Below are 12,814 nucleotides of genomic sequence, written 5' to 3' on the forward strand. Positions count from 1 at the left end.
AGGAATTTTTTTTAGTTGAGTGCACTTCAGTAATTTATTGTAGTGTAATGGTTATTTGCGCAGGCATATTCCATGTGTTGCTTTAAAGTTTTTATATGTGCTCATACCACCTTTGCAGCGCAATTGAAGATTCGCACAATGGCATGTTTTCACATATTAAATCCTCAGTGCTGTTCTTATGTAATTTTTCAGCAGTGTGCCAGTTTTAATAATGTCAACTTTGATGGTTCCATTTGTGTAGCTGGATTTTGAAGGCGCAGGTCCAGTCGACACTGCTTCAAATTTGCCTCTGATCTGCACCCCTGTTGGAAAACCTGTTATCGAGTGAAAGAGAAGAGAAACTGAAGAAAATATGGTTAATTGACGGTTCTGAACTGATTATTAGCTAAACTTCCATATCAGTCAAAACATTGATGTTGCTAGGTTAACTCATAGTTTGATGAATTCTGTGAATTTTATTTATAGGAGCATTTACCCCTGTTATATTTGGACATGTATCATCTTCTATATGAGCATTTAGGATTTTGTTGCTTCATGCTTGTCTGTGATCTCCCTAGTTTTTCTCATTTTCTTTTCCTATTTGTTTTTTGTAGATGAACTCTGCTGTTGGTTGGTCTTAACGGTCGAGGAACTGCTCCTGTTTGACTAACTGTGAGAATCTATACTAATACTAATGGGGACAAAACGCATGAGAGCTAATCTTGGAAATGAAGATTTGGACAAGCTTTCAGCTCCGCCAGGCTTCATGTCCCTTACATCCTTCCTTTTGAAGAAGGTAGAAAATAGTGAAGAATCCTGTAATTCCGTGGCCTTTGCAAGTGCATCTGCACAAGAGCCAGTCTGCACAAACGCCCCATCCGACATGGTTGATGCTGGGACAAGTAAGAGATCTCCTAGGAATAGACCGTGGATACTTTACGAACAGAGTGATAATAATCAAAAGGAATCCAACTTTGAACAACCTGTTGAGGTTATATTTCTTCTTCTTCGTTGTTTTGTGTGTGTGTTTGTGTCTGTTTTTTAGTAGCATTCTTTTATTACACAGTTACGTAGTTCTTTTTGTTCTCCGCAGGAACTCTCCTCTAGAGCCACCCTTCCAAAAGGGGTTATTCGTGGATGCCCGGATTGTAGTAACTGTCTGAAGGTTGATTTTGTTATTAAACTATATTTCCTGCTTCCATTGCACAATTATTGAGTTTTGAAGTATTTCCATCAGAGTTCTCTGTGATGATTTGATTTTCATGAAACAACTACTGAAAACACGGCACAGGTGACAGCTAGGTGGAGTCCTGAAGGTGCAAAAAATGATGTACTTGAAGAGGCTCCTGTGTTTTACCCAACTGAAGAGGTCTATATTTTCTAACTGTAATAAATGATATTTGTGCATTTCACTGCTGCCTGTTTTCCTGCGCTCTGAATATCTTCTGTTAAATGTCATAGTAATCCTAAATTCTGAGGGAGCTTGAATATTATGTGCAGGAATTTAGTGACACACTTAAGTACATTGCAAGCGTACGTCTCAAATCGGAGGAATATGGAATTTGTCGTATTGTTCCTCCTCCTTCTTGGAAGCCACCATGCCTTGTTAAGGAAAAGGATATATGGAAAAGCTCTAAGTTTGTTACCCAGATTCAACAGATTGATGGGCTCCAGAATCAGTATTTCTCGAGCAAAGCAGCTAAAATTTATGACAATGTCAACAGCAAAAGGAGAAGAAGCTTGAATACAGGTTTGCAGAATGGGGTTGGTGGTAATGGATGCACCATGAATCCAGATGAAGCTAGATGTACTGAAGGCTTTGAATCTGAACGTGGTCCAGAATTCACTCTTGAAACATTCAAGAAATATGCTGATGATTTCAAGGAACAGTATTTTTGCACGAAAAATATCGATATGACTGTGGATGAGAATCCACTAGTGTTTAAAAAGCAGGGGGAACCGTCTTTAGAGAACATTGAGGGTGAATACAGACGAATTATTGAGAATCCAACTGAGGAAATTGAGGTATGTTCGAACGGATGTGATGAACTCATTGAATTTCTGCACTTTATGTTAAATTGAGCACTTTATTTTATAGGACCAGTGTGCTGTTATAGGTGCTTTATGGTGAAAATTTGGAGACCGGGACTTTTGGCAGTGGATTTCCAACTGTATCTAATCCTTGCAAAGCTTCTGACCATCAAAAATATCTGAAATCAGGCTGGAACTTGAATAATTTACCTATGCTTCCTGGTTCTCTTCTTTCTTCTGAAAGCTGCAAAACTTGCAATTTATTGGTGCCTCGATTACATGTGGGAATGTGCTTTACATCAATTTATTGGGTAAGACTCGATGATTTTTAATTGTCTCAGCCCTACCAAATCCCATGCATGCTAAGAGTTTGTACTGTAACTGGTGTAGATCTAAAAGTAGTCTTATTGCCTAATGATACCAAATGTTGTTAGCTTGTTTCCTTATTTTGGACACCGCAAATTTTGTCTCTTTTGTTATTCCTTCTTTTGGTTCTTGCTCTTAATCGTTTGACTTTAACTGATCTTGCAACAGAAAGTTGAAGAGCACTGTTTGTGTTCACTCTATTACATGCATCTGGGTGCACCAAAAATCTGGCATAGCATCCCACAGAGATATGCGGTTAAGTTTGACGCTGCTGCTAAGAAGTATCTTCCAACTTTGTCATTCAAACAGTCTAAGTGGCATAATAGATGGGTGAGCACTATTAGATTTCTTTGTTGATTCATTCAAGATAAATGCTTTCATTAGTTAAAATGTTGTGGCATTTGATTGATAGAATCCCAACGATTTCTCCAGCTCCAAACATGTTTGGCATTTGATTAATTTTTGCCTTCATTGAAGAATTTAATCGGAGATGAATATCTAGATATCCATTGCTTATTTGTGCATCCAATGACAGCGCATTATTTCTTATAGTTGCCACTTACATTCTGACATCTTCATGGTGTACTTTAGGTTCAGAGATTGTTTATATAAGCTTCCATATGTACTACCATCTCTTCTGTTTTACTGAACTCCTCGTAGTCAAATAGAAAACTATTATTTCCTTGAAAGAAGTTTCTTGGGATTCTTAGAAAAGCGGGGCATAAAATGTCTATCCTTGTAATAAAGAGAAAAAGGTATCATTTTACTGTAAATACGTCCCTCTCATTTTTTTATAACCAGTTGTACTTTCCATGAGAAGCAACAAAACAGCAGGAAAATCTCTCCACTGCTGATAGTATTTATTTGGTCGAGAAATGGAAATTTTTCTGGATACTACTCTTTTTTTGGGGCCCTTTTTTAGCATTCTGGATATGAGTTACTAATATTTGAAATTGAAGCAATTCTTTGTGGGACCATTGGTATAAACAATTTGAAAAGTCTAAATTGCCATTGCCATATGCTATCAAATCATAGAACCCTTCAGCCCCTGAAGATGCCAATAAATGGAAATCTTTGTTACAGCATAATATAACCCAACCTTTGCTTACTGTGTACTATGAATCACACACATACACACACACATCAGCGAGTTCTGATGAAGTTCTCTTAACTAAGTTATTGTCTAATAATTGTTCAGCTTCAGTGCAAGAACTGCCACTGGTATTCAATAATATGATTGCCTTTAATCAGTCACGGTTTAAAGTTGCCGTAGAGAAAACAGAAGAAACATAGGATTTGCCTATTCTTCAACATATGATGAGGAGTGTTATTCTATGTTATGACATCAAACATATTATCACACAGGTCGCAAGCTTGTCCCCGTCCACATTGAAATCCGAGGGTGTACCTGTTTATTGTTGCACTCAGTCTCCCGGGGAGTTTGTTCTGGTTTTTTCTGGATCATATTATTCAGGATTCGACTGTGGCTTTAATTGTTCTGAGTCGGTAAATTTTGCTCCCATTGAATGGCTGCCTCATGGTCAGAATGCCATCGAACTCTACCGAGAACAGGGGAGAAAGACATCAATTTCCCATGATAAGCTGTTGCTGGGAGCAGCTAGGGAAGTTGTCAAGACACAGTGGGAAATTTCATTGGTGAAGAAGCATACCTCAGATAATTTTATGTGGAGACATGTTTCTGGAAAGGATGGAATCTTGGCAAAAGCACTCAAGGTAGGCATTTCAATTTTCATTTTGTCAGCTCTTGTTTGTCCCATCTGAATTTGAATCATTTTGCCTTGCAGTATTGAAATGTTTATCAAATTAGTTTTTCAGCTGCAGGGCATGGTTTTTCTTATTTTACTTCTTCTCGTTTTTGACTCGTTGACTGCTCTTTGATTTCATTTTCACCAATGTTTTCTTTTTCCTTCTTTTTTTTTTCTCTCTTTGTTTTTCTGTAGTCACGAATCAATTCAGAGAGCAACCGAAGGAAATATCTTTGCTCGTCCTCACAGTCACAGAGGATGGACAAAAACTTTGATGATACCAGCAAACGGGAATGCAACATATGTCTCTATGATTTACACCTTTCAGCAGCATTTTGTCCCTGTTCTCCGGATATATATTCATGTCTGAATCATGTAAAGCAGCTGTGTTCTTGTGCTTGGACCGAAAAGATTTTTTTATTCCGTTATGAAATTAGCGAGTTAAATGTTCTTCTTGAAGCTGTGGAAGGAAAATTAAGTGCAGTCTACAGATGGGCTAAAGATGATCTTAAGATGTATTTGCATTCTTATTCTTCCAGAGATGGTCTACGTCCAAACTCTCAAGCAGAAGAATCAAAGCAGACAGAGTATAAACCTCTAGACTCAGCTAAATTCAATGGGGTAGGGAGTGATTCTTTCTCCAGTATCAAGGCAAAGATGAACGCACGCTTGCTGCGGGCAAAATCCTCGAATGGCGGAGTAAAAGCAAAAGATGAAACACAGTCTACAGTTGTTTCAAGTGCAACTGCCCAGAATAGTTCATTTATAAACAAAGAGATAACGATAGAAGTCTCTTCTGACAGTTTGAGTGTCTCAAGTTCCTCAGAGTCTGAGTAAACATCAGATACTTGCATCAAATTCCACCAAAAGGCAAAACCTGTAGCATCCATTACCAGAACCGGAAGAAGTCATTTCATCCGAACTTCAGAAGGTATGTTTAGTGAGCAAAATATAGGGAGGGTAAGTCAGCCTAGTGAAGATGACTGTAGATTGAATTTTGTACTTTTTAAATAGATAAAGAAAATAGCATAACAGCTGCAATGGGAGCTGAATGTGCAAAAAGCAGTCCAAGGGCACATGTTGGGAAGCCTTGGTATTACGCTTGTAAAACTTCAAGTAGACTGTAGATTTTTCGAAAGTTCATGATTGTTTTAAGTTGCAATTACAGCCCACTATTGTTGTATACATTCCCTATGTTATAAGATGTGGATTGTGTACCTTTTCCCCCTTATCTTTGTTGCCGTTTGTATTTTGTTTCTTTGTTGCTTGAAAAAAATCATCAATTATTATCATTCAACTTAAAATGATAAGTGCCGACATTTCACCTCAGGCTTCCGTTGGAGGCCTAGTTGGTGGAATGTCTTTTCCTGTGAACAGGGTACGATCACCAACCATCACAAGAAAAGGATCGTTAATATGCGGTTGGTTGTGATTGACAAGTCAGAGGTGTCCTCGTTACATTAAGTTTTGGTATATTCCAGCTTCTAGCAAGATGAGGAAACAACTTAAAACCTCTATAAAATAAACAAATAAATAAATGCAACCGACTCGACATAATTCTCATTTTGTCACTGGTAAATTTCCAGGATTCACTCATCCCATTTAACACTACAGTATGCTTTGAACTTAAAACACCTGATTATCCACAGCAGGAAATCACCAAAAATAATAATAATAATAATCACCAAAAAAAAAAACTGCTACACAGATCAGAGGCCAGCTGAAACTAATCCGTGCAAAGTGACTATTCCAATCAGGATATTTTGGCGATTGATCACTGGCAAAAATTGCACGGGAGATGGTGGTGATTCCATCTTCTGCATGGCTTCCACTGCCATTGCATCTGGGCCGATTGTTCTCGGGCTCCTGTTGCGAAAAAGGACAAGCGAGGTAAGCAACTGCCAAGTCATTGTACACATAAGTGAGTGAAAGTGTTCATTCCCACCAGCCAAATTCTAATTACTCTCTGCCAAAAGTGATGAGGAACTAATAACCTCAATAATCCCAGCAGCTTGTCCAATTATCTATATTGAATTTTAAGCTGCTTGTGATTTACCAGTGATGGTTACAAATAAGCCATATCTTAACTGTACATCAAAAATTGAGGCACCATAGTAGTATGTATCTAAAACCTCCATTTTACCTGTTGCACATTTCGCCGACAGTGAGCTTGAAGATGCCTTCTCCACTGGCCTTGAGAGTACGGCGCAGATCACCATCAGTAAACGTCCCAATCAGGTGATACTCCTCATCAATAACCAGCAAACACCCACATCCTTTACTTGTGAGCTCCACCAGCTGATCCATTATCAAATCTCCCTCCTTGCAAACAGGAAGCTCCTTCTGCGGCTTCATTACATCTTGCACCTGCACCCCAAAAAAGTCACAGTCACACCCATCAAATACCAATTCATCCTTCTGCTTCATTACATACATCACACAATAGTAAATCATCAGTACTGCTGATGATCAAATACCAATTCATTACCAAATAAAACATCAGCACAAAAATCAAAAAGAGAACCATTAAATAGATCAGAGTAGCGCTTAACCAACAAATTGGTTGAACTAAACTTGTGGTTACAAACTGTACACTTTCATTGAGCCAGTAAATCAAACAGTTAACAAAATCGGCAACAATTACTGAATGAACCCCAAATTTACCTTAAAAATCAAGCTTTTACCGATCCTTCCAGCAGGGTGATTAGCCGCGTACTCATCTCTAGTCAAATTCCTGGCACCCATCATCGCAATCGCCACCGTGTCCCCAAACACCATCTGAATAGCAGTCGAGGTGACCGGCGCCAAATCAAACGGGCACAGCTCCCTCTCCACGGGCAAATGCACGTTCATATCACAAACAGCCGCAAGGGCGTTGCCCTCAACGGACGTCACCGACACCAAGTAGGCCCCCTTGGCCTTGGCGCACGGCACCACCTTCAGCAACTCCTCCGTGTTCCCGCTCTTGCTGAACATGACCAAAATGTCGTCGCTCGACAAGATCCCGATGTCGCCATGGAGCGCGTCGAGAGGGTTCAAGAACCCGGACTTGATCCCCAGAGAGATCAGGGTCTGCGAGATCTTGTTGGCGACGAATCCGGACTTCCCGACGCCGGTGAAGAAGATCGTGCCGCGGCATTTGAGGAGTGTCTGCGTGAAGGTTAAGGTATGCGGGAGGGAGAGGTGCTGGAAGAAGTAATTGAGGTGGTCTTGTTGTGATTTGAAGAGATCCAGAAGGGTATTTTCGGAAACTTTGTGTGGTAGGAGGTCTAGTGTTAGAGGGAGGGAGCCCATTTGTGAATGTGTTGCCAGTCTAGATCTTTAGAGAGCGAAAGAGAAGGCATATAATCAGCAGGCGGGTTCGGTAATTTTGCCGTTATTTCTTTTCGCGGTAAAGTGAGGGAGGTTCGCGTCTGCTGTGTCGGTGGTGTTTGATTTTTGGGCCCCTCGACGATGTCCCACCGTTGATTTAGTTGTTGCGCTGTGATTGGATGACGAAAGAAATCAAGCGTACAATGAGAAATGCCCCATGTGATCTGCCCTCAAACACATTACCGTTTGGACGTCCAGAATATTTGAAAGGAAAATTGGTGACTTGATAAGATTATACAAACAATATGAAAATAGAAAATAGAAAACAGTAAAAAGTGAAGAAATTTACGAAAATAGTTAACATTGGGGGGGCTCTAAATAATATGTCTCCATCTTAGAGCAAGTACTGTAAGCCGCTGGATTCAATGCAGTGGTTGCTTCGACGGCTGCAATTGATGGATAACACTTGCGGTTGCTTAGCAGTTGTCTTATAACTTAACTTTCCATTTTCTGTAGAGTGGGTAGTTAACAACTTCAATAACCTAGCAGTTGCCTTTTAAGTAATAATTTATTGACTTATAAATATTATTTGCAATTCAATGAATATGAATTGCAAATAATCAACTAAAAGTCTAATCAATTGAATATGAACTAATCCTAGATATACATTAAATTTACCAAAAATAATAAATCATTGTATTGCATTTACATATTATATCATATGTATGTTGTTCACTCATTCACTCAAGAAACACTCAAAAGTATCAAAAACACTTTATAATTATTTATTGCTATTTGAGAATTCTACCCAAAATACTTTTTAATCTCGTCTACTTTATTGCTAGCCAATTTTAATTATTTATTGTTCATTTTAATTAATTTATAAATTCTTGATTCAATATTGAAATTATTCTTTAATTTATTGTAATTTCTTGCTAGTAAGGTTAATCGACTTTTAAAGAGTAATGATGCCGTGGCTCGAGATGGTGTGCAAGAGGTGGCTAGGATTTCTCGGATTGTATTTGTTTTTTATTATTGTTTTATTATTTAATAAGGGTAACTGTGGAAATAAATGAGATTAGTTTGAAAGTGAGGGCTTGTGAAAGAAATTGAATGGGTTTAAAATATCACTGCTCTTTACTGCGTTATCAAGAGTTCCTAGTCATTTGTGTTTGGACAGCCCATCAATTTGCTCTCCTTCAGAAGGTAAAAGACCCATAATGCAGCTCGAGCCTTGTGGCTGCTCTTGCGTTCCAAATTCAAATTTTGATTTGGGCCTTAATAATCACTTGTATCTCCCAATCCTGATCAATCATCAATTCCAGTCGGCCACTGCTTAGAGGAACAAAAGGCAAAACACTTTTTCATAAACTTGAATAAATCTCATAAACGCCAAGCAGCTTTTCAGTTGTACAAGCTTTAAATATCACGATAAATTTTAATTTCTTTCTTGCATATCTTGAAAATTTTACTTTAAATCCCCAAATTCATGACAACAGTTCACATCTTTGCCATAATTCATTGGCGGTTCGGTCAGATATAATCTGAAACCAAGTCTTAAAGATCATAATGTTTTTTGAGTTTTGATAAACATGACATATTCAAATCGTTTCCTTTTTGTTAATTAACTATAATTTATGCACTAGCACAAAGCATGTTCCAACTTTCAACAATTGTTTTAGACAAATGATTAAACCAGCATATTATTATATCATCTGTACAGCGTACACTTATTTAATAAAAATTTACCACGCTAACTTGGAAAAGTTTACCAAATCCTAATATCTCAATCTCATTTCCCATTGCTACGGGGATCATAATTACGAAGACAAACATTTTTTCAATGAACACGACTCAATAGCTCGATAACGGCCCAGGTATACGTCCAGCATTTTTTTTAATTTCTCCATCCCGGCCAATTCCATTGCATCTAAAACCAATCTATAGTGAATATAGACAAGTAACATCTCACTACCTCTACACATCTATCATTTTGCATTTTAGCTGCACGAGATGAAAGCTAGCTAGATAAAGTTCACTGGTTTGTATATAGTGTAAAATTTATTTGAGCCATCACCAGTCAAGCAGTCATCACTCTTCAATTTCAAGAGTCTGAATAATCTGGCCCTAAAATGCATCAGCAAACGCACACAGCATATGATTGTATGATGAAACTAGGGGGTTTGTGTCGAGATTTGTTGGGTTATACATGTTTTAGGGTTTCCGTGGTGATCACAGTATATATGAAAAATATGGACCAGTTTGTTTTAACTTTTGTTTGGTCAATATACTACTTTAATTCCGATGAATCGTGAAGTTCAAGCTCCATTTCACAGATGAATTCAAATTAACTTCAAAGCCTACGTTTAGAAGAAAAGAGAAGCATTGAAGATCCAGCAGCTAGGTCTCGTTGTCATGTTATGATGACAACGTCAACGAAGCTGCCACAAAATTAATCAATCTACTGATGAAAAAGCGTACGATTATGAACTAGCTAGCTAGCTAGCTACGACCAATCACACGTAAAGAACAGTGCGGGTCTGAAAGTATTGACAGATACAGAGTCCCATCTGCATCATCTATCAGTTTACAGATGAAAACACACATCATATACAATAACTGATACATGAACGATATGACCTAATGTAACATTGAATCTCTCTCATACTGCATATAATTCTGAAACGTGATGTTTTATCAATGCATGCGGGGAGGCCCCGGCCTCCAACTCTCAACTTTACACGTACACATATATGTTTGATCCCAATATCTTGCTTGCTTGGTTGTGAATATCTGTTAATTAATTGATCAACCGTAGAGATATAGCTAGCTATCTAGTAGGAAAATGATATTTAAACAAAGGTAGGGCATAACAATGACAACTTTTTTTTTTTTTTTAATGAAATTGGACGCTTTGTTTAAACAAAAGATGAAGGATTCATAATTTCAAAGCTCCTAGAATTAGGGCATATATACGGCGTAGGATAAGTATAGAATAAATTAATAATACCTAATTATTATAAGAATTTCTTTTGTATTTTCGTTTTATGTATACTTAGTCAACAAAATCGACGCGTGTGATTTTTTTATGTGTCATGATTCTATTGAGTTCGCCAAAAACCCATAAGCAGATAGAAAATGCAAACGCTTTGCAGAGAAACTTTTTTTTTTTAATTAATAAGAACTAAAAAAAAATTATCTCAGTTAGGGTTTTGACTTCATTTTATACCTAAAGTTTAAATAGCGCGAAATCACTAATATGGTCAAATCCAAAATTTAACAGAACAATTTTCTACTTACTAAAATAAAAATAAAAGGGAAAAGACACTTTAAACTGAGTTCATCAAACAAGTTTTTCAAAAGCATTTGAAAAAAAAAAAAAAAAAAAAAAAGGATTCAAATAATCTTTTGAGATACTAAATGATGAAATTTGACTAATAACCGACGGACCGCACAACAGTAGCCGGGAGGCCCTCTCATAAAAATCTTTGAAACCACGTACTACATGCCTAAATCCGGCACCATTAACCTAATCCAAACCCCTCTCTGGGTGATTTCGTACATCTCAAGTTCAGAAGAATTTTCGTTGATTACATTTAACCTTCCAATAAAATAAAGGGTTCCCAACTCCCCATGAATTTAAAGAAATATTTCAATGGGCTTAGGGAGTGCCACTTTACTCTTGAAGGGAAAAATTGGAAAGCAAAACGTTAAATTTATACTTACGGTCGGACCCATACTGAACCAGTGAATCTCACTGGCTTAAACACTGCAGATAAAAAAGAAAAGAAAAAAAGAAAAAATTGACGTGACATGTCATAATCTTTTTAAAATAAAAGAAATTTTTACTTGAAAAAATAAAAAAGAAAAAATTTGGCGTAATTTTTCACTTAACTCAAAGCAGGGAGGTGTCCGTACACACAGTAAAGCCAAATGGAACCGCTAAGATAGACTGGCGTTGGACCCCTTTTTAGTAATTAACTAAATAAAAATAAAATGTGAAGGGTGCGTTATTAGAGGAGAGACGCGACATGGATATCGTACGGTCCACGCTTACCGAGGTCCCATTGATATTCCATTGGATGAATACACGTGGAAGAAGGCATGTGGAGGGCGATGTGATTAACATACTTTTGGTGACAGAAAGCCGACATGAGTGACAGATGTGCACGTGGGACTTGCTCGACTGGTGGGGTCATCCGTCCAATCAAGGGACCCACTACCCATTTTTGTCAAATCGAACGTCCCGTCGGATTGACCGAAGAATGCGGGATTCTCGTACGAGTGCTTTTGAACTGTGTGTATTGCTAATTGCCATTTGCTGATGTGCATGGGAACGAATGAGATGCTTTTACCCTAGCAGTTACAAATTTAATTGCCTCCTCATCACTCAAAGATCACGCGGTAAAGAATTTTTTATGAAGGCTAATAGTATAAATAAATCAAATTTACCGAAAGGCGTTTGATTTACTTGGGTGCGGGAGCAGGAGGGGGCGGGGCAAACATTTAAAGCATGCAGCACTCTGAAAATGTTCCAGGGCCACTACTAGATTAGGGTCCCGCGTAGGGATCGCGCAGCTAGTTGTGAGCCTGTTAATTTCTTCAGTGAGATAAAGACCTGTTGACTCACAGTCGTCGCAATACAAACCTTGAATGATTGTATACATGGGGAAGGAAAATTTTGTGCAGGCTGGCTTACAGTTTACTGCCAATCTTGGCTTCGTTGCCTCATTTGTACAGTTGCTACTTCCTATGGCAGAGCTAGCCAGGCACTACTAATTGTCGCTATTTGAAAGGAGACGTTTTAGTTACTATTAAAACAAAATATTCAATTTAAGTTTATTAATTGTTGATCCATTGTTGATTTAAGTAGCTACTTGATTATGAGAAATTTCGGGCACCTTGGGAACTTGACGTTTATGCCTGCTTGTTCCAGTTGCGATTTCATGGAAAGCTTATTGGAAATGAATTAAATCACCGTTGAAAATACTAATTTTTCTTGCACATGCATAATATATTATATTTGTTTATATGGCTTCCCCTTATAATCATTTGAATACAGGTATAGTGCATGTCAACTCGTTCACACAATGACACAATATTCTCTTTTTTTCCCCCTTTTTTTCTCGAAGAATTAGTGCCCATTCGGATTCCATGATGGTTAGTAAGTGGTTCTCGATTGATTTTTGAATTCCAACTACTTGTTAAGCTTATTGTTAAGAAACCCTTTTGCGATCTAATTGAGCTTTTCCTCATATTTACAACAAATCTTGGCATGGTAAAATTTATCAAGTTTAGAGAGAGAAGTTTTTCCCATTTATAATCTCCAATCGTTTATCGTATAATAAGCTTATTTTTAT

At 37.8% G+C, this 12,814-nt stretch overlaps 2 protein-coding genes across 4 annotated transcripts; one reads left to right on the forward strand and one right to left on the reverse strand.

The window, feature by feature from the left end:
- The first annotated feature begins 245 nt into the window (after nucleotides 1-245).
- LOC18049935 (putative lysine-specific demethylase JMJ16) lies at nucleotides 246-5,371 on the forward strand. Of its 3 annotated transcripts, none has more exons than XM_024188969.1 (9): nucleotides 246-423; nucleotides 594-970; nucleotides 1,073-1,144; nucleotides 1,271-1,348; nucleotides 1,480-2,004; nucleotides 2,097-2,321; nucleotides 2,545-2,706; nucleotides 3,742-4,110; nucleotides 4,338-5,371. In XM_024188969.1, the coding sequence occupies exons 2-9, from the start codon at nucleotides 674-676 to the stop codon at nucleotides 4,977-4,979; spliced, it is 2,370 nt and encodes a 789-aa protein (XP_024044737.1). In that variant the 5' UTR covers nucleotides 246-423; nucleotides 594-673; the 3' UTR covers nucleotides 4,980-5,371. The 3 variants fall into 3 exon arrangements, with proteins under 3 accessions (XP_024044737.1, XP_024044738.1, XP_006443822.1); XM_024188970.1 differs by having other exon boundaries at nucleotides 246-366; XM_006443759.2 differs by having other exon boundaries at nucleotides 246-355.
- A 364-nt stretch (nucleotides 5,372-5,735) lies between these two features.
- On the reverse strand, nucleotides 5,736-7,698 carry LOC18049936 (probable arabinose 5-phosphate isomerase). The gene is made up of 3 exons (XM_006443761.2): nucleotides 6,807-7,698; nucleotides 6,286-6,509; nucleotides 5,736-6,008 (listed from the first exon to the last, which is right to left on the reverse strand). Exons 1-3 carry the CDS (start codon nucleotides 7,434-7,436, stop codon nucleotides 5,852-5,854), a joined length of 1,011 nt encoding a protein of 336 aa, XP_006443824.1. The 5' UTR covers nucleotides 7,437-7,698; the 3' UTR covers nucleotides 5,736-5,851.
- Nucleotides 7,699-12,814: the final 5,116 nt, after the last annotated feature.

The sequence above is a fragment of the Citrus clementina genome, unplaced genomic scaffold (assembly GCF_000493195.1).
Source record: "Citrus clementina cultivar Clemenules unplaced genomic scaffold, Citrus_clementina_v1.0 scaffold_3, whole genome shotgun sequence".
NCBI lineage: Eukaryota > Viridiplantae > Streptophyta > Magnoliopsida > Sapindales > Rutaceae > Citrus > Citrus x clementina.